The 18726-nt window shown below is 29.7% G+C and overlaps 1 protein-coding gene across 1 annotated transcript; it reads right to left on the bottom strand.

Annotated features, from left to right (window-relative positions):
* Positions 1-1070: 1070 nt before the first annotated feature.
* Positions 1071-16861, bottom strand: LOC107457093 (uncharacterized). Its single transcript, XM_016075154.4, has 5 exons — positions 16502-16861; positions 10011-10137; positions 7906-8048; positions 4212-4335; positions 1071-1352 (listed from the first exon to the last, which is right to left on the bottom strand). Exons 1-5 carry the CDS (start codon positions 16524-16526, stop codon positions 1127-1129), a joined length of 645 nt encoding a protein of 214 aa, XP_015930640.1. The 5' UTR covers positions 16527-16861; the 3' UTR covers positions 1071-1126.
* Between the last annotated feature and the right edge of the window lie 1865 nt (positions 16862-18726).

Below are 18726 nucleotides of genomic sequence, written 5' to 3'. Positions count from 1 at the left end.
ACAAATTCAGCTAGTAATTAATATTTAATAAAGTTTTTTTTTTTTTAACTCCGAATTCGATATAGCTTATATTACTATTTTGTCAATAACTGTAGTTCTACATCTCAGTAAAATAGAAGCGACACAAACGGAAAATGATTAAGGCAGAAGTGCAAAGTACTTTTTCAAAAGGTAAACATTGTTTATACGCAAGACATTAAGAAAAGCATGTTTGATGCCCCAAGACTAAGTTTGAAGAGTATAAAATTAAATTCTTGAAATGTTTAACTCTATTGACGTTTTTATCACCATAGTTTAAGTCTTAATATATTTAAAAGACAAAACTGCAGAATGCAGGTTCTCTACAAAGCAAAAACAATGCTTTCTTCACACAATTTAATGTTTTTATTTATAGAAATTAAAATTTAATGAACTTCATGGTTACATTCGAGAATGTATTTTTAAAGAACGAAGTTCTTTCGGAGCATATCTATTAAATGGGTAACAGCAATATTTCAGCAGCAAGAGTTTTCAAAAATTTAAGACCGTGTTTAAAACTGAAATTTATCATCTGATGACTAAGCTGAAACATTTATCGCAGACTTAAAAATCATGACATTTAAAATTCACACAGTATGAGTATAATACCATCGGTTAAAAGGTTTGGGAATTTTATACCTACAGACCAAGTTCTTAAAAAATATGTACACACATATAGCACTTAACAATTATAGTCTAAATTTTACAACCCACTAAATACACTGAAAATATATCATTGGATTTAAAACATACTTAAAGACCTTGCCAAAATATTTAATATTTGTCAAATAAATATTTAATATTGTTGCTAAGAAATTTATATCATTACAATTTAAAGTGAACGTTTATACACCTACCGGCATTCTCTAAAAATTTTAAAATTCTCCAAACATATTCCCTATTGGGCACTTTTTTTAAAACCTTAAATTTGAACCACAACCTGAAACTTAAAATTTTTAAGGATCAATCTTTGAGAAATTACTGAAAATTCTAGGGGGATTTACTGCGGTGAATGTTTGAATTCACTAAATTTATGAAAATCAGACTAGATATTAAAATTGTATATTTTTAACTAACAAATATAAAAAACTTCAGTGAATTACAAAAACTACAAAAACCTTGAAAGGGAATTCATACAAAAAACAATGAGTAACATGAAAGCAGATGACGCCAGCGTCACAGCAGAGTTGCAAGTGCCGAACACATTCTTACACGCTAATTCCAGAGCTGCCCCATTCACTTTCATAACTTCATCCTGCAAAACTTGAGAAGCTGTCTGCCCGCAGACATTTTCCACACTTTGGACGGCACAATTCCGTAGCTCCTTATAATCACTGCAAGGAAAGATTAAAATGTTATCAACATCGAATGTCTTGGTCAAAGAAAGGTTTTAAAACTGGTTCTACAAAATAATTTTTAGAGATAGAGCAAGAAATATTTAAAAGCTTGCCTTTGAAACTTATAAAAGTGGCCTTTAGTATTTTGCTTTTATCAAACTTGAAACAATTAAAAACTTGAAACATTTAGAGTCCGTACATTCAAGAAATATTTTGTAGATTAAGATTTAGGAGGGTAACCTTATGTAGTCGCATGTGCTTGCAGACACGCCACTATAAATCTAAAATCCTACATGTACTATAGGTAAATGGGGAACAACCCCTTGCCATGCTATTTCAGAAACTTCTGGACTGATGCAATTATAAAATATACTTCGGTATTTAATTCTCAATTTGTAGCAAGCTAATCCTCCAGATTAAGATTGAAAAACTAAGAACGTATATTTTAAGTTTCACATTCCCGAATGCTTAATTTAGGTGAGACTATATTTCAATTATCTATGTACTTATGAAATTTGATTTAAACATTTTATTCAATTTTTATACATCACGATTTGATTAATACACATGTCAATGCCACTTGAGAACTACATTTGGCACACATAGGATTTATGGATGATTATAAATTTCAATGTTTAGAAAACTTAAAAACCATTCTAAAATTAAGGTAAAAAATTTAAATATAAAGGAAAAATTAAAAACCTGAGCAATTTATATTCTATACCTGTTTGTTAAAACTTCTCCCCTGTCGTAATCACTGAACATATTTACTCATGTTAAAAAGTGGTTACTTAAGTATAATTAAAAAATAGTGAGAACAGTACAGAACAAACTTTTAATCTTCAATTCCTGCCCAACTTATAGCTCAGTTTGTTTCATAGTAAATAGTGTTTTACATAGTTCTTTAAGATTTTGCAATGCCTTAAAAATTAGGAGTCTAGGCTTAACGAAACCTAGACTCCAAATAAATTCAAATTCGATGACAAGTATTTCGGTTTAGTTTAAGCAGTACAAATTAGAAGATTAAGATAATTTGTGATAGTAACACAGCACAATTGTTTTAAATAAGCCATTGGTTAAAAATATGATTTATTTAAAGTAATATGACTTACATAGTTATCGGAAAGTAAATATGACATTAAAATTTATTAAAACATGCTTAACTAAAAACTTAAGCCTTAATGCATATACCATATACTTAATATGAAAAATTGTATCTAAATAAAATATTGAAAATTTATTTAAAAAGTTAGATATTAGTTAAATAACACTTCAAAAATGACAAGAGTAAAACAACTTAATAGATTAAAAACTACTCTTATCGAAACATTTCAAGATTTACAAATTGAAATTCTGCTTTAACAAGCATTTCACCTAACATACAAAATTTTAAATTTCAAGTAAATACGTCGTTCAGGTATCTTTTAATCGCATGGATGTCATACACTATGTTTCGTTTCCATCAAATCGAAAAAGTTAACTATTTCTAACAAAACAAAATGTTAAATGAATCTAACTCGTTCAGCGAAAAGGAATCTTTAAACACTCATTCGTATTCTTAAAGAGTGTTCTAAAACATTTAAACTATACAAGAACTAAGCAACAGTTTACCGAATCCTTCTAAGTGGAGTAGAAGTGCATTAAAATTTCAGCTCTGGAGCAGATAAACTTATTTTTCTTTTCTACCTTAATTGCAGTCAATTATAGGAAATTAAAGTTTGAGCTTAGAATTTTTAAAACTACTTCACGAACACACTGAAAATACTAAGTTTAAAATAATCATTCTGAAACTCAAATTTACTTTGTCAAAGTAATGTAATACTGCACCGGTTTTCAGTTTGTTTTAGAGAACTTTATTACGGTTTCTTCCAATTGAGGGTAACATTTTCCCCCGAAAGAGATTTACTAGTTCAGATTTCAAAAAAAAAAATATTTTCCAGTTTTTAAGCAAACTTATATTTAAAAAGTAATCTCTCATTTGCTTTAAGATAGAGCAAACGAACAAATTGCGGAAATGACTAGACACATTAAAAGAATTAGATTGAATTTAGAACAATGGTGGAAGAATCTAAAGGGACTGAACTGCAGTAAACTCAGCTCTTAATTCAGTTATAACTTAACCACAAAAATGAGATGAAACAGGAAAACTTTCAGAATATACATAAGTATTCAGACTTAATTTTTAACTACTTTGAAATCTATGAAAGTGCACGTTTTTTTAATAGCACAGTAAAATAAATTTAAACTTAATTTTCAGAAACGTATTGTTACATCAGTACAAATCAAACCAAAAGCAAATCTCAAATCTTCACTTTACAGTAATTTCTCGCACTGTAGCCTTAATTTTAACAATTGTTCGATTCCGAAAATAAAATGCTATGCAAATTTTAAATGTATTTCCTATAAGCAAACTAATGAATTGGTAAACTTTGTCAATTTTCAAGCTTTAGTTAAAGCAAAAACTTATTTAACGTGAATAAAAATTAGGGAAATTTAAAAGCGGGCAGTAAGAGCATAATTGTTTTGAGTACATTGGGATTTTTTAAAGTGAATAGAAATCTGACGTCATTGAATCTGTATCATCGAATCTCCTATCATGAGTCCCAATGCACAAATGCAGATATGTGATTCGAACGCACGTATGAAAATTCACGCAAATAAAGATCTCATTTCCACATACATAGGGTCTTGCGCATAGGTTTTGAGAAATATTGTTTATGGATATTGTGCTGTTTAAAATTTATACACGCTAAGGTGCGAAATATCTAAAGACTTGTCTATTATACGACGAAGGGCTTATACAATCACTGGTGTAGAAGTGATTCAATCTCTAGATCTGTAATTTAGATTTCTTACCAGCATTCCGCTTTCCATTTTGATTCATCATCGCTCAATACAACTGCCGGCTGAAGGGTGCGATTGTAGCATTGTATGAAGCTCATTGAAGCATTCTGAAAGCAATCTTCAAACAGTTTGACATCTGAAATAAAAAACGTAAATTTAAAGACCGAATTTAAACAGTAAAGCACATTTTTATAAGTAACGAACAACTTCAAAAATTACAAAACCTGTCAATGCTCTTTAAACACTTAACATGTAGGCTAAAATAAAACTCAAATTTCATTGCAGTGAGATAAGATTCAAAAACTTGGAAGGCTTATTCACATTTTTAATGAGAATTTTCACACAATAGAATATATTAATCTCTCCTTTTATATCATTAATATTAGGTGTTACAATAATTTCCTCCCCCATTAGTAATTGAATATCAGAGCTTTAGATACTTTTATAACAGATGTGATTTATAAAATCAAAAGGATTTCTAAATAAACACTAATTTAAGTACTAATTAACACTTCGAGATTCATCATTGATACTACTAACGTACACCGTACTACCTTTGCAAAAATAAGTTTACTAGATTCGATTGTCTAGTATTTTATCAAATTGTCCCCGTTGTCGTTATAAGCATTTATGATCCAAATTTTAGCAGTTTTTACTTTAAATTCAAAAGTTGTCATAATCTTCGCTAACTTTGATTAAAACATTATCCTTAACGAAATCAAATAAGACAATAATGGAGAGTTTGAAATTTTACAATTATTCCCAAAGGTACACACATAATGTACACATAATTCAGGTAAATACAAGTCTTAAAATAGTAATTTCACATAAACCAATTGTAAAAATCTGATATTTGTATGATTTCTGGCTTTTGCACAAGAAAATGAAAAATTCTAAGTTCGATTTTTGAAAGATTTGTTTCAGAGTAACATTTTTAAACAGCTCTAACTTTAGAACCATTTGACCTAGAAAGCATAAATTTTATAATTGTTTAGTTTTCAAATTATATTTTAAATAACATGTATACGTTACTCTACAAAATTTTAATAAATAATCTATTGAAGTTTCAGTATTTCAAATTACTTTGAAACACTTGTCAAATTTCAAGATAATACCATGGAATAGTTAAGAATATTTTTTTCTAATTTAACACTAATAGAAATCACGTGTTACATAAAAAATGAAATTTTAAGAAAAATTTTGGTAAAACGCAGCACGTTTCTATTTTTACAGCACGATTTGCCTAATGTTCAAATACTTTTCTCTTAATGATATCCTAGAATGCCGCTTTGGAATATGGCACACTCATTGCTAAAAAAGGAGTTTAATGTTCAAAATCGGTTTATTCAAATGTATTAAGTTTTAAAGTTTTGTTAAAAAGATTCAGCCACGTTATATTCTACAAATTGCCATTAAAAATGTAACAAAATTTCATAAAATTTAGTTCCAGATTAATTAGCTCTCAAGTCAAAAAGCCGGCAAAATATTATTTAACAATTTGTTTAACAATTTTTCAGTAAGTGGTCCAAGAATAATTTTTATTCTATCGTACCTTCAAACCTTCCTACTGATCTTTAATTCTTACTTCTTAGCTTTCGTTCCAAAAATATGTAACGTTAAGTTGAACACTTAAAACAGCAGTGGCATCAATACAGAGTTTGTAAGAGATAACCTCTACGGTTTTACTAACTTACAGCTGTATTTAGTCAGATTCATTCTCAGCTATTTTTCCCTTTCAACATCTTACTCAATTGAGTAAGTTGTTAAAGATTCAGCAGAGAAAGTAATGAGATGACCAAAGGACCGTTTAAATAATACGTAAGTGGCTTACGAAGGGAGGGTGTTTGTGATTTGCTTGTTTTTGCTGACAAAGGGTATGAGAAATACAATACGTTAACACCTTAAAAATCACTAAATTTCAATAACTTTTCAAAAACAAAGTTTGAAAACATTTACTTAGGGAAAAATCAAAAATGGAGAAAAGTTTAAGTATGAGAAGAAAAAGTTAAATTTCTTCGAAGAATCAGATTTAAAAATATTTGAGTATACAATGAAAACAAGATTTCTACAAGAATATTCTACTCAATTTATAAAATGAAACAAACTTAGTTCAAATCTTTTACAAGTTACAAATCTACACATCTTTTTATTAAAATATAGTCATAAAACTAGATTACAGTTAAAAAAAACCATTGAGTATAAGCTGCTTCATGCAAGCTTGGAGATTAGGTGGTTTGCTGACAGGAGCGGGAGTCCCTAATTTACCAAACAAGATTACGGAATATTTGAACGGCTAAACAAAAATATGGGACTTACTGCAACTGCTCATACTAAGACGCAGGTCTGATAAGACTTTCAGAAGCATTAAAATAAATATGAAACAATAAAATGGGTAATGAAGGGGCTATAAGCAAAGTCCCATATCAGAAAACGAGAAAACTGCGCTACTTTTGAGATCAAATACAAAAGGTGTGAGATTAATAAATTTAAAATTTTAAAAATCTTAAATATCAGAGTAAAAGTACCCGTAAAAAGGAAAAATAGCGCCATTGAAATAAGTTTAATCTCTAGTTAAAATTATATGCAGCACCATGACTCGAGTGCCTTCAACCAAATTACTAATTGAGTTAGTAAGTTAAACTCCCGTTAATTACAACATATGGAAACTCAAACAAGTAGTGTATATATATAAAATAACAAGCAGAAACGTTAAGAATTTTTGCATTACCGGTGTATTCCAGTGAACAAATCTAGAATTTGATACTGTAAGGTTTCAAAGGATAAATATGGTCCAATAGCTGGACGAGATTATATTGCACCGAACTTAAATGATGTTATGTACTCCCTACACGAAGTAAAATTAAAGTGCTAGAAACTATGTCTATGTAAAAACTTAACAAGAAAACTAAAATTACTAAGACAGCACACTCAAATGAAAAACTTATTTACCTAAATTAGAGGACAATTTTACAGACTGCGTTAAACAGCAGATCAAATTCTGTGTTTCAGACTATCAGTGTTAAACTCCAACGCCTTGTAATTTTCAAGCCAACCCAGAAAACAAATAAACTCCTGGATCAAAAATTGGAGTAAACTAGATTTCGGGGAAAACTTGAACTAACCGGCATTTAGATTACATTGCGGGAAAAACCCACGAAAAACTCCCACGTTTAGACAGATTGCAATGGGATTCTGACCCATAATCCGTCATTTACTAATGATAGTTTCACTTCAACACTGGATTGTGAGAGCCGGTACTTTAACTCGGGTCAACTAGCCACCGATGAGATTCGAACCCGAGACATCACCGGAAAAGCTCTATCCCTGAGCCGCCAAATAGGACAAAGGAAATGTTTTGAACGATTGAGCTCGTTGAATAGAAATAGAGTCTTTAATTAGACAATCTAAAATCAAATTTGAAAACAATCCAGAAAATTTTTGAGGAGAATTTTAATATGTTCTACAAGCCAGTAAAAACCATGACAATGGAAATCAAATTACGATCGTGTGCTGTAAAAGGTCCCAGAACAGAAAATAGATTACAATTCAAACCGTGAACAGGCAATGAAAAATTAAATAGCACGAAAACTAAATCAAAATTTCGAATAGTCATAAATCTAAGTCGAAGATCCTATAAAACTTAGTTCGGAAAAAGAAAAGAAAAAAGTTTAACATTTATTATAAATAAACAGTAAACAGAACTCACTTGTCTTGAATTCTGATTCTGGCCGACAGATGTCTGAAAGGAACACTTTTGTTCTGTTGATCGATTGTTCCAATTCTTCATTCGCGGGAGACACACATTGATCGGCAAAATCAGACAAACATTTGTGTGTGTCATCTCGTATCCTAAACAAAAAGAAACAACCAATGAAATAATGTCTACAGTTTATAAAAAAAAACTTTGCATTGTTCGAAAAATCAATAAACACTTTGATTGTTCACAATATGAAACGCTATATCAGTACAACCATAAGCATCGATTAAACTTCTACAGTTACTATCTCTAGTGTTACCAATAACTAAGCATCTAAAATAATGTACTTAGTAGTTGAAATACAACTGACGTGGACTTATTTTTTTATACTGTCTCTATATTTTAAACTAGTACATTTATCGTCTATTATAGAAAGTCTAATTAAAAGAAACTAAGGTTTAGAAATTTAAAAGAGCTCTTACTCCTTTCTATTGGTAAAATTAATTTATTACTTCACAAACCATTGTGTAACAAACTATTCATTTTGTACTTAACATAGATTATATGCATAAATATTTTTAGATGGCCTTCAAGTTAGACTACATATATATGCACTCACTAATTTTAGAACTGCCCATGAAGTGCGAAGATTTTGGAACATGTGCTTATGAGATATCGAAATAAAACTTAGTTTTTCTATAGCTTACAGTTATTGGGGAAATCTTAATTGATAGTTATGCTGAATAATCGAATTTTTACCAAAACTGAAGTCTGAAATTTGGATAACAAGCTCTTTATAAGAAAATAAAAGTTTCATCGAAGATAGCGGGCTATTGAAAGTCATTTTAAAAAAGTTATCACATGTAAAGAGAATAAAACCAAAAAGTTTGATCCTTACATTTTGTAATTATCTGGGTAATTAGAAATATTTACCCTAATTAACAGAAAGATTGGCATGATAAATATCGCAATCACTCAGTTTAAATCTGAATTAAAATCAATTTAAATACTGAATTCTATACGTAATGACAAGACTGAATTAAAAATATATTTATATATTTAAATATGTATTTTAAAAAAATCATTCTTAAAAAATTTATTAGAGTCAAATTTCATTGATAAGTTTAAGACATATAAGGAATATGGATGCAAATTATTGCATAGGGGCATTGCATTGCAAATTATTGCATTTGCATTCATTAAAGGGAATTAAATAGATTGGATTCTTTTAAAAAAATTAAGTATAAAATATTTTTATACATTATGATTAATACATTGTAAAAGATTTGATAGATTTAAGTCTTATTTCATTTATAATGAACGTTTTTACTAAGAAATTTGAAATTATGCATGCAAAATTATATTTCAAAATTTAACTTACTGAATGGTCATTATTGAATAGCATTCTTACTGAATTGCATTCTTACATAGAGACATTTGACAGGAGGGTAAGAAGGATGACATTGTGATCAAAATGTTTAAAAATAATGATATTTAATCACAGTTCTTAATATTCACCGAGGTATTTGAAAAAGGCTCATATTTTCAGCTACTTAAAATAAACTTATGGTTTACAGGAAAAAAATTGAAACATTTGTTTCATTTTCATTTGTGCTTAGTAGGTCTTATTTCAATTTCATGCAGTTGTGTTGCACGACTAAAAATTTTTAAAAATTAGAAGTAATTTAAAATTTTATGCAAGGGAACTTTCGTTATGCTTTAAAACAAGACTACCAGAAAGAAAAACTAAGTTAAACAAAATTGTAGTCTTACTTATTTCATTAATATTCACAGTGTCATTGAAACAAAAACTAGTAATGAGTGGCTTTCACGAAGCAGTTTTTCCTACCATGTGTCTTTACAAACATTACAAATAAGAAAAATGTGCCTCATTGGTGGAAATTTTAAAGAAATGTGCACGTAAAATTCTAGTGCACTGAAATACGTAGATAAGTACTTTAACAAATAGAAATCTAATTATTAATGATGCACCCTTAGTAGCATCACAAGAAAATTAAGTTTTTCTTCGCAAAATATAGCTTTACATTTTCCAAAACGCCAACTTATCAGGAATAAATAAATTAGTTTTCAGGAACAAAGTGTAAAATACATACGTGCAAGCTGCAGACACTTTTTGTTCCGTCAATTGAATACCATTTGGACTGACAAAAGGCAAAAATTCTGTAAGGCAGCACTTGACACCATCTGGACTGCAGTCGCCCAAAACAGACACTAAAAATGCTGGGGGAAAAAGATTTTTAAATACAGCGCAGTGCTATTTTTCAGCAAGGCTTACAATAGAAACAGAAGATCAAAACAAAAATTTCAATAATCAATAAATTTATAAATAAAAATCGTTAAGTCTCTGGGTCTCGCTAGAAGATTATCACCTATGGTTCCATTTTCAAAAAATTTGGAACTGGTCAGAATGACCAATAGATTTGTACAACTAATACTTAAGAGTAACTTAAAATGGCATTTTACACGAATTTATGTACCCCATCTTGTGTCATCCAAATATCAACTACTATTTATCTCCATTTGGTTTTCACGAGAAATAAAATATAGCTTTCTGAAATATAGTATAGAACGAGAAATATAGTAAGGAGAATTAAAATATAGCTTTTCTTCGCCTATTTTGTAAGAACACAAGTTTCAAAGTTTCGTACACAAGAAGTGAACTCTACAAAATTTTAGAAGCTTTACTAGTGCAGAATACCAGGATACATAGAACAGTAATGCCGGCCGGATAACGAAAATTCTGATGAAAAATTCTGCTTCAGACACCTTAAATTAATTTAGAGTCTAAGATTAAAATTTTACTTGTGGATCCATATTAAGATTCAATATATCCAAAACATTTTTAAAATCCTATTTTCATTTAAGATATTTCATAATAAATCCATTATTAGTGAGAAAAACTTTACACCATAAAAATAAATTTTAATGAAAAAATTCTACAATTTGTCAAATATTTTTTAAACTTGAAGAAAGTAGAAATATAATCATTCAAGATTTGACAGGATATATACATTTTATTGGTGCTATTTTTAATGAACTAATTTAAACTTAAAAGTAGCAAAATTATGCTCTTAAATTAAAAAAAAGTAACTGATAGATGTTTTGCATTAATTTCAGCAAAAAATCTGTTGATTCTACGATACTATTAAACAAGTTTTAGATTTATGAAATTTTTTTTACTTAGTTTTAAATTCCTTACGAATTAATTGTTCTATAAAAAGGGAACTAATCTGCCAGTCAAATGCATTAACGCTTCTCTAAGTTTAATAGTTTTACGTTAGCGATATGGCGAAAGGTAACAATATGAGAACAAAACATTGAAAGAAAATTAAGGAAAGCCTCTAAGTAAACTTAAAAGGTCTCCGAAAAGGACCTTCAAAAAATTAAAACAGTAAAAAAAAAAAAAAAAATATGTATGCTTTGTCCTAATCCGACGCTTTTTTCTAAATTAAAATCCACTTCATTTAAATATTCTTCCACTTAATTTAAATGTAAACAGATTAGAAATAAAACAATTTTCGCACTTAGGTTTTGCATTTTTACTTTGTTTCATTCATGTTTATGAAATTAGCAAAAGCATTAAAAATTACTATTTTATACTTCTAATAAACAAGTCTAAAAACTTACGACTGGGTAGTAATTAGAAAAATAGGAATACATTAACTTATTTAATAACCATGACATACATCAAAACAATTCTTAACGTTAGAGCCATATGAATTCTATTTTCCAAATAGCTACGTTTTTGCTGTAAATAACTGGTTCAAATGCAAGTTTTTTTAGCATATAATCTAAGAAAAATTAGATTTAGTTTCTTGGTTAAATAAAATTATACGTGAATAAGATATTTACTAAGACTTTCATTCAAATATTAAAAGGTAGAGCAAGAGTTCAATTTAAAGTTTAAAAAATTACGTGTTCAAATGTAATAAATATTGTTTCTTCAGCTTTATTAATAACTAGTCTACGTACATTTACTAATCACTTGAGATAAATATTAGCACCTAGCACAACCCCAAAGTAAAATTTAAGAATTTGATCCCATTAAAAAATCTTAATTAACGTAGTCCACTATTTGATATCCGCAAGAGAAGTCATACGTCGGTGGATTCAGTGGCCAATCAGATTTGACTCACTTGCAAGCATCCATTTGAGTCTGATCCAAAAATTTATTCAGCGTGATAATAAAACAGCGCTAATAGTTACAACTAAGGCCCGGATTTTGATGACATTTGCAGTTTTTTGCATTTTTGGACATTCTTTGTCCTTTAGGGCATTTTTTGAGATTTATAGGACATTTTCTTTAAATTTTGGGGCATATTTTGCATTTTAAAGCATTTTTTAAATTCTTTGTTAATTTTTTCTAATTTATTATTTTTTATTACACTGGCTGCCAAACAAAGAAGAAAATTTTTAAGATATTAGCAGGTGAAGTAACATCTTTTCAAATTGAAGAATTGTCAGTAAGTGTGACCGTCCTTTTCAAGTACGCACCAATAACATCAGTAGACGTTGAAAGAAGCTTCTCCTGGTATAAAAATTTGCTTTCAGACAAGAGACGCTCGTTTACATTTCAAAATATTAAAAAAAAATTTATAATCCACTGTAATTCTGATATTTAGTAATATTATGAGATTGAAGTTACATTCATTTAAGTTTCTATACAAAATAAAAATGTTTTGGAGTCAATATATTTTCCTTTTTTTTGTTATTTTCGGATATAAAACATATTTGTCAAACTTTAATGAACGTAGAGCAAGTATTGCATTGCTTTATATTTTTTGAAACGACTCATAATAATTTTAAAGAGTAAAACATTGTTTTAGTTCAATATTTTTACTTCTATTTAAGTCATGTCATAAGGCATTTTTAGCGCAATTTTCGCATTTTAAGGGCATTTTTTGCACTTTTTAAGGGCAGTAATTGAGATTTTTTAGGTCATCAAAATCCGGGCTCTAGTTATAACATTAATAGGTCATATACAACTACGTGATTGAGCACAATCCTGTGAGGTCGGCAGTATACTTTAGTTGCTAGTATCCATTTTTAGCATCATTAATTATAGCACAAATTAAAGTAAACGAAAAATTATGAGTTTATAACACATTTTGTAAGAGACTTAGATTAGTACGATGATCTGTCACACGTTTTATAGCTTCAGTTCTTGATTTAGGTTCATTTGAAAGTAGATTATGTTCATGAAAAGAAAAGACCCATTTTTAGACAAAATTGAAACATTTACATTAAGATTTTCCTTTCACGCAAAATTCTATTTTAAGTTTAGGTAAAATTCAAATACCAATACTCAAATACTCTGCCAAAATACCAATACAATAAGCAGTTTTTGAAAAAACGTATACCGAAAGTAAACATTTTAATTTTCAGAACACTGTAAATAAAAAATTTTCATTTGCGTTAAAACTTTAGATATTTTATGTTTATAGCAGTAATTCAAAAACCTAAACCATACAATATATTCAGAAATCTGATCCATCAAATTAAAATTTAAAAATTGTGAAAGTTTATTTGATACTTTGACAGGTAACCTTAATTTTTTTACAGTTCTCGGGAGGATTTAAGAATCCAATTTAAGAATTTTAATTTAGCTTTCTTTTCGAGATAGAACTTAAATTCTGAGATTGAATGCGATTTATTGTAAGGTACCTAATTTAAAGTAGCCACTCGGTGACAAGACATTTTTTAAATTTAGTGCTTTAAACACTCAATTGGTTGACAGATATTAAAAAAATCTGGCGCCACTACAAAAATAACTACTTAATTCCAGCGCCAATTCCCTTTTTAATCAAGACACTTCCAAAGTTCTCAGTCTTTATTTTAAAAAAGGTAAAGAATTAAATTTACGAATTATAAATTTATTTTCTGTACATTTATTAAGTCAAGAATTTCTTATTCTAATCGAAAGTTTAAGAAATTACCTCCATTTCACGTAAATTAACTTAATTTTAACGAGTTTACGCATTCTTTTGCATATCTAATAAGTTATTCCAAGACTCAAAATTTAGAAAAATTACAATTTAGTTTAAAAGTACCCAATATATGCGACACCTTTATAACTGGAGCAGACCAGTCAACCCCGATTTGGGGGTTTAAGACTACAAATTTATACTTCATAGTCTTAATTTTCCCGATGGGAATCTTAAATCGAGCATTTGTATAAACTAGCCTTCGTCGACGACATTTAGATTAAAGTAACCTGCATTTGCGTTACAAAGAGAAAACCACAAAACCTCGCACGATTAGCCTGACGGTACAGAGATTCTTAGCTATGACATGATCCCATCTGCCACGGATGATATTTTATTTGTATTGCGGTCGGTGTAAGCCGAAACAATTCGTAGCCATAGCTAGGATTCGAACCTGGTTCACGCCATTGGAAAACGAACACTATTCCAAGAACCAATTTGCAACTGAAGATAATTTTAAAAAAAAAAATCTAAAAACGGGCTGGTCACTTGAAGACTGAGAAAACAGGTGCAGTCTAGTGGCAGTAGGGAGAGTATGAAATCAAGGAATTTGTGTTTAGTTTAAAGTAAAAAGCGAAATGTCGAACGCCTTATTGTGAATTAACTTTTAAGGTATACAATTTTTCCGCGCAGAATCTTTAATGGTATTATACAGAATTAAACAAACTCTAAGAGTAAGCTACTTAAAAATCATAAATTTAATTTCTAGAGATCCTTTCGACCAATTACTCGAAAATTTTGTTTTCAGCAATTAAAGTAACATCTTTTTTAAAACAATGTAAAAATTGTGTAATAGGTAGTTTTTTTATTTCATAAAATATGAGTAATTTTACTATAATTTCGTTCTAAATTTATTTTTAAAAAGAGCGTTCCAATGTTAGAAACTTTAATTCTTAACATTTAGTTTAGAGAATCTTTAAGAATGAAGGTGTGATGGTGGGGGAAAGTTTAAGGAGTTACGTGTCTAACCCGTTAGTCAAATCATGACTCATCCCTGAAAAGGTTCTGTGAAGGTTTTCGCTCCTGCGCTTTCTTTATGATTGGGGATTAACTTTTTATTTTATTTTATTAGAACTTATTTTTAAGCCGTTCACGAGTATAAAAATCTAAATTAAATATACGATTCTTTACCTAAAATTAAATCTGAATCGAATATGAGGTGTAACACTTCAATTGAAGATCATAAAGCCCGGGGAAAAAATAAAGTAATTATGATTTCAAAAAGTTCCCATTTTGTACCCAATCAGTGCAAATCTTATCAGACCTAATCGTAGAATGTAAGAAAGTTTTAAAATCAAATTTTAAATAAAAAAATTTGAAAGTTTAATTTAAAAAATTTTTGTAAAAATATCAAAAAACGAATAGTTTATGGGCATCCTTCTCAATAGAAACTCAAAATTTAGAATAATTTTAGAGTTTTGTAATCAAGAAATAATTTTTGCATTAAAATTAAGATTCCATCATGCAACTCAAAACACTTAATAGTTCACTTTTGACTTCCGTTTTCATTGAAATACGCAATTTAAATTTTACACAATTAAAAATCATTTTATAAATGAAAAATAAAGCACTCGATTTGGTATTTAGTAGGGATGTACAGGGTACTCCGCAATTACCGTTGAATGAGCGCACAATCCCCGAACTTATTTAAAATTTTATAACTTAAAACTTATGAGTTTCATAAAATGAATTCCTAAAAACTTTTGAATAGATGAATCCTGAGGGCAAAGGAAGGTTACATGGCTGAAAACCTGTATACAATTAGTGAACAATTCCTACGTTAGAATCAAATTTAGTGATTTTTACTAGCATTATTAATTAAAAAGCTGCAGGATCAAAAACTCGAATCTTTAAAATTATTTTTTCTTTTAATTCGCATCGGCATTCGTAGGATAAGATATGTTCTGAACACAGAAAAGTCAGGAATTGCAGAACTACCAATTTAAGTAAGAATTTTTCTTGGTAGCTTGCATTTTGCAATCTGTTATTGGAATGAAGATTTGATTAAACAAATTCCTATTAACACCCATGCTTAAAATTTGGTAAGCACAGAATGAAAATAGGAAGGAAAAAAACACGTATGGTAATCAAATGCAAAATCTTACTTTAACATTACATGCAAAAACTCTAACTTTTACGAAGAAAAAACTTTCCTCAATAAATATATATGTTTAAAATTTAGAACTTGTAAAATTAGAAAAAGTTTGCAATTTATACATATCATTAAAGAATAAATTTTAAAGAACTAAAATTAGTACAGAAATAATGAAAATAAAAAGTTTAAATATTATATCCTGTTTTTTTAAGTTTGAGGTCTAAAAATAAGGCACTTGTACAATTAAAATAACATTAAAAAAAAGGATGACAAATAGTTCTGTAGAATAAGGTGCAATAGTTACTTTTGAAGAAATTCTAAAGACGCATTTCAATACTTTCATAAAGAATTTTTGGAACAAAAAGATAAAAGTTGAGTTATCATAAGTCACAAGTAATTAAACAACTTTAAAACTGGTTTTTAGTAGCCTTGGTGTAACCAATTCTTTTCTCACCATTATCTTCATACATACAAAACTCTATAAAAGCAAACATAAAAATCTTACTTGATAAAACTATCAGCAACTCCATTTTAAATCGAACACTTATCAACACCCCTCACGTTCTTATAAAGCACAAAGAAACGCCCAAGGAACTGTCCATCTATTTGACTGCACGTTCCTCACGCTTTTGAAGGTAAGTTCACGAGAAGAAAGAAGTCATCACCTAGATAGCGGAAAATACGTCACTTATGACGTCACTTCCGTTCTGTCAATCGTTAGAATGAAGGAATGAAGCCTTGCGAAAGTTGGGTAATTCCAAAAAATTGATATTTTGCGAAATGACAACTAGTTTCGTTTTTTTATTAATTCCTATCTGTAAAAAAAGTAAGTAATAATATAGGCCGCAGGGGGCATATTCCAGACAATGAATTTCCCTTCATATTTATTAATTATTCCCTGCGACAGGGATTTCGGGAAAAACTGGTTTTAGTTTTGAAGTGTCTCATCAGCTGACGGAAGTGATTCTTTGCTTTTTTCTTTCTCCTCTTGTTAATTCTTTTTAATACGCGCTTCTAAGTCGTTTGTGATGTTTATGTAATAAAAAACGAGAATTTTTTTAAAATTGAATAATTTTAATATGCCCCAGCAATGCCTTATTTTTATATTTATTTTGAAAGCCGAATTTTATGCTTTCCAGCGGGAAATGAAAATTTAAAAATATTAACTTTTTTATAACTTAGAAACTATTTACCAAATTCTTTCCCATTTTGTATTTTGTCATTCACAATTAGATGGTTTAAAATACCGAAATAAAATCGCACACCTTTCAATTCGTTAAACGTTTCAAAAATTACTAAATAATTACCAAAAAATATTTTTTTACGTGAAATTATCTTGAGATTAACGAGTTTTATGATTGATGCAAAAATTTTCGATCCGTTTTAAAAAGTTTCTTAAATCTAACGAAATACAAGAAAAGTAAAATTAACATTATGTGGTCGAAACTTCTTTACATTCTCTTGACTTAACAGTTGAAATGAAACCATAGTTCCAATATTGCTATTAATCATTTGCGAACGGCCCTACATTTTTATGCCTAAATTAAGCGCTAGCTTGTAATTCGCTGATGGTAACATGTCGTTGTTGTTGTTAATTTCCGTCGCACTAGAGCGGCACAATGGGCTATTGGCGACGGTCTGGGAAACATCCCGGAGGATGATCCGAAGACATGCCATCACAATTTTGATCCTCTGTGGAGGGGGTGGCACCCCCGCTTCGGTAGCACGACGACCTGCGAGCGAAGTCGGGCACTTTACGGTAGCACAGTTTAACGAGGACCAATACCGCACACCCTCGGTCCCTACGCAGACTGATCCAAGTGGTCACCCACTCACATACTGTCCATAGCCGGTGATGCTTGACTTATGTGATCTGCTGGGAACCGTGTCTTAACGATCAGTCCACTGCGGGATGATGGTAATAGGAAATCGTTAAATGACGACTTACGAACTTGTATCCTACAGTGTTGTAATTCTATATATGTATTAGTCACTCGATTACGTGAAAAACAAAAGTAAGTTTCTTCAGATTCTGATTTCCTATTATGTCAGGTTCAAATGTGAAGGATTCGTATTTAATTACTTAAAAGAACACTATAAAACCATTATCAATTCGTTGTTCAGCGAAATAATTGCATCAAAACAAACATTAAGAAATGGGGCATATTCAATTTGCTGTACTATCCTTTACCAACAACTGATAGTCATTGGTGGTAGATGGCTCGATTTTTTCAGTAATCTGTTGTACAGTCGCTTTTCTGATATTCTGAATCATGTGCTGTTTATCTTTCGAACTGATGTAGAACAAATCGTTTTTATGGCTTTTTAAATTGCACATACAGATTCTCTCAAGGAATACAGCTTTCGCCTTCCAATGAGCTGACCCAGGTTATCCAACGCCATCACAAAGATACCGCACCGACCACAGTGCTGACGGGAAAATGTCATCAGTTTATATATCATGGGTTAGAATCCCCTTTTTTACGGAAAAACGGTGGTAGGTTCCATGGTTTTACTCTCCCTGTAACGCAATTACAATGTATCAGAAAGCCCACCAACAAAAAGTTCCGTATGAAAACCCAGTGCTCGATCCAGGAGTTCTCATGTATATTGGGTTGAGCTCAAAATTATAGCAATTTTATAAATCAGACAAAATTGAGCTCACAAGTCCAAAGACTTATTAAAAGGATTGTTTTTTTTCCCTTGATTTAATACGCAAGTACAAAGTTT

The sequence above is a fragment of the Parasteatoda tepidariorum genome, chromosome 7 (assembly GCF_982258835.1).
Source record: "Parasteatoda tepidariorum strain Cologne lab strain chromosome 7, Ptep-v5.0, whole genome shotgun sequence".
NCBI classification, from domain to species: Eukaryota; Metazoa; Arthropoda; class Arachnida; order Araneae; family Theridiidae; genus Parasteatoda; species Parasteatoda tepidariorum.
The sequence above is the reverse complement of the archived record's forward strand: the minus strand, read 5'-3'. Positions and strand labels throughout refer to the sequence as shown.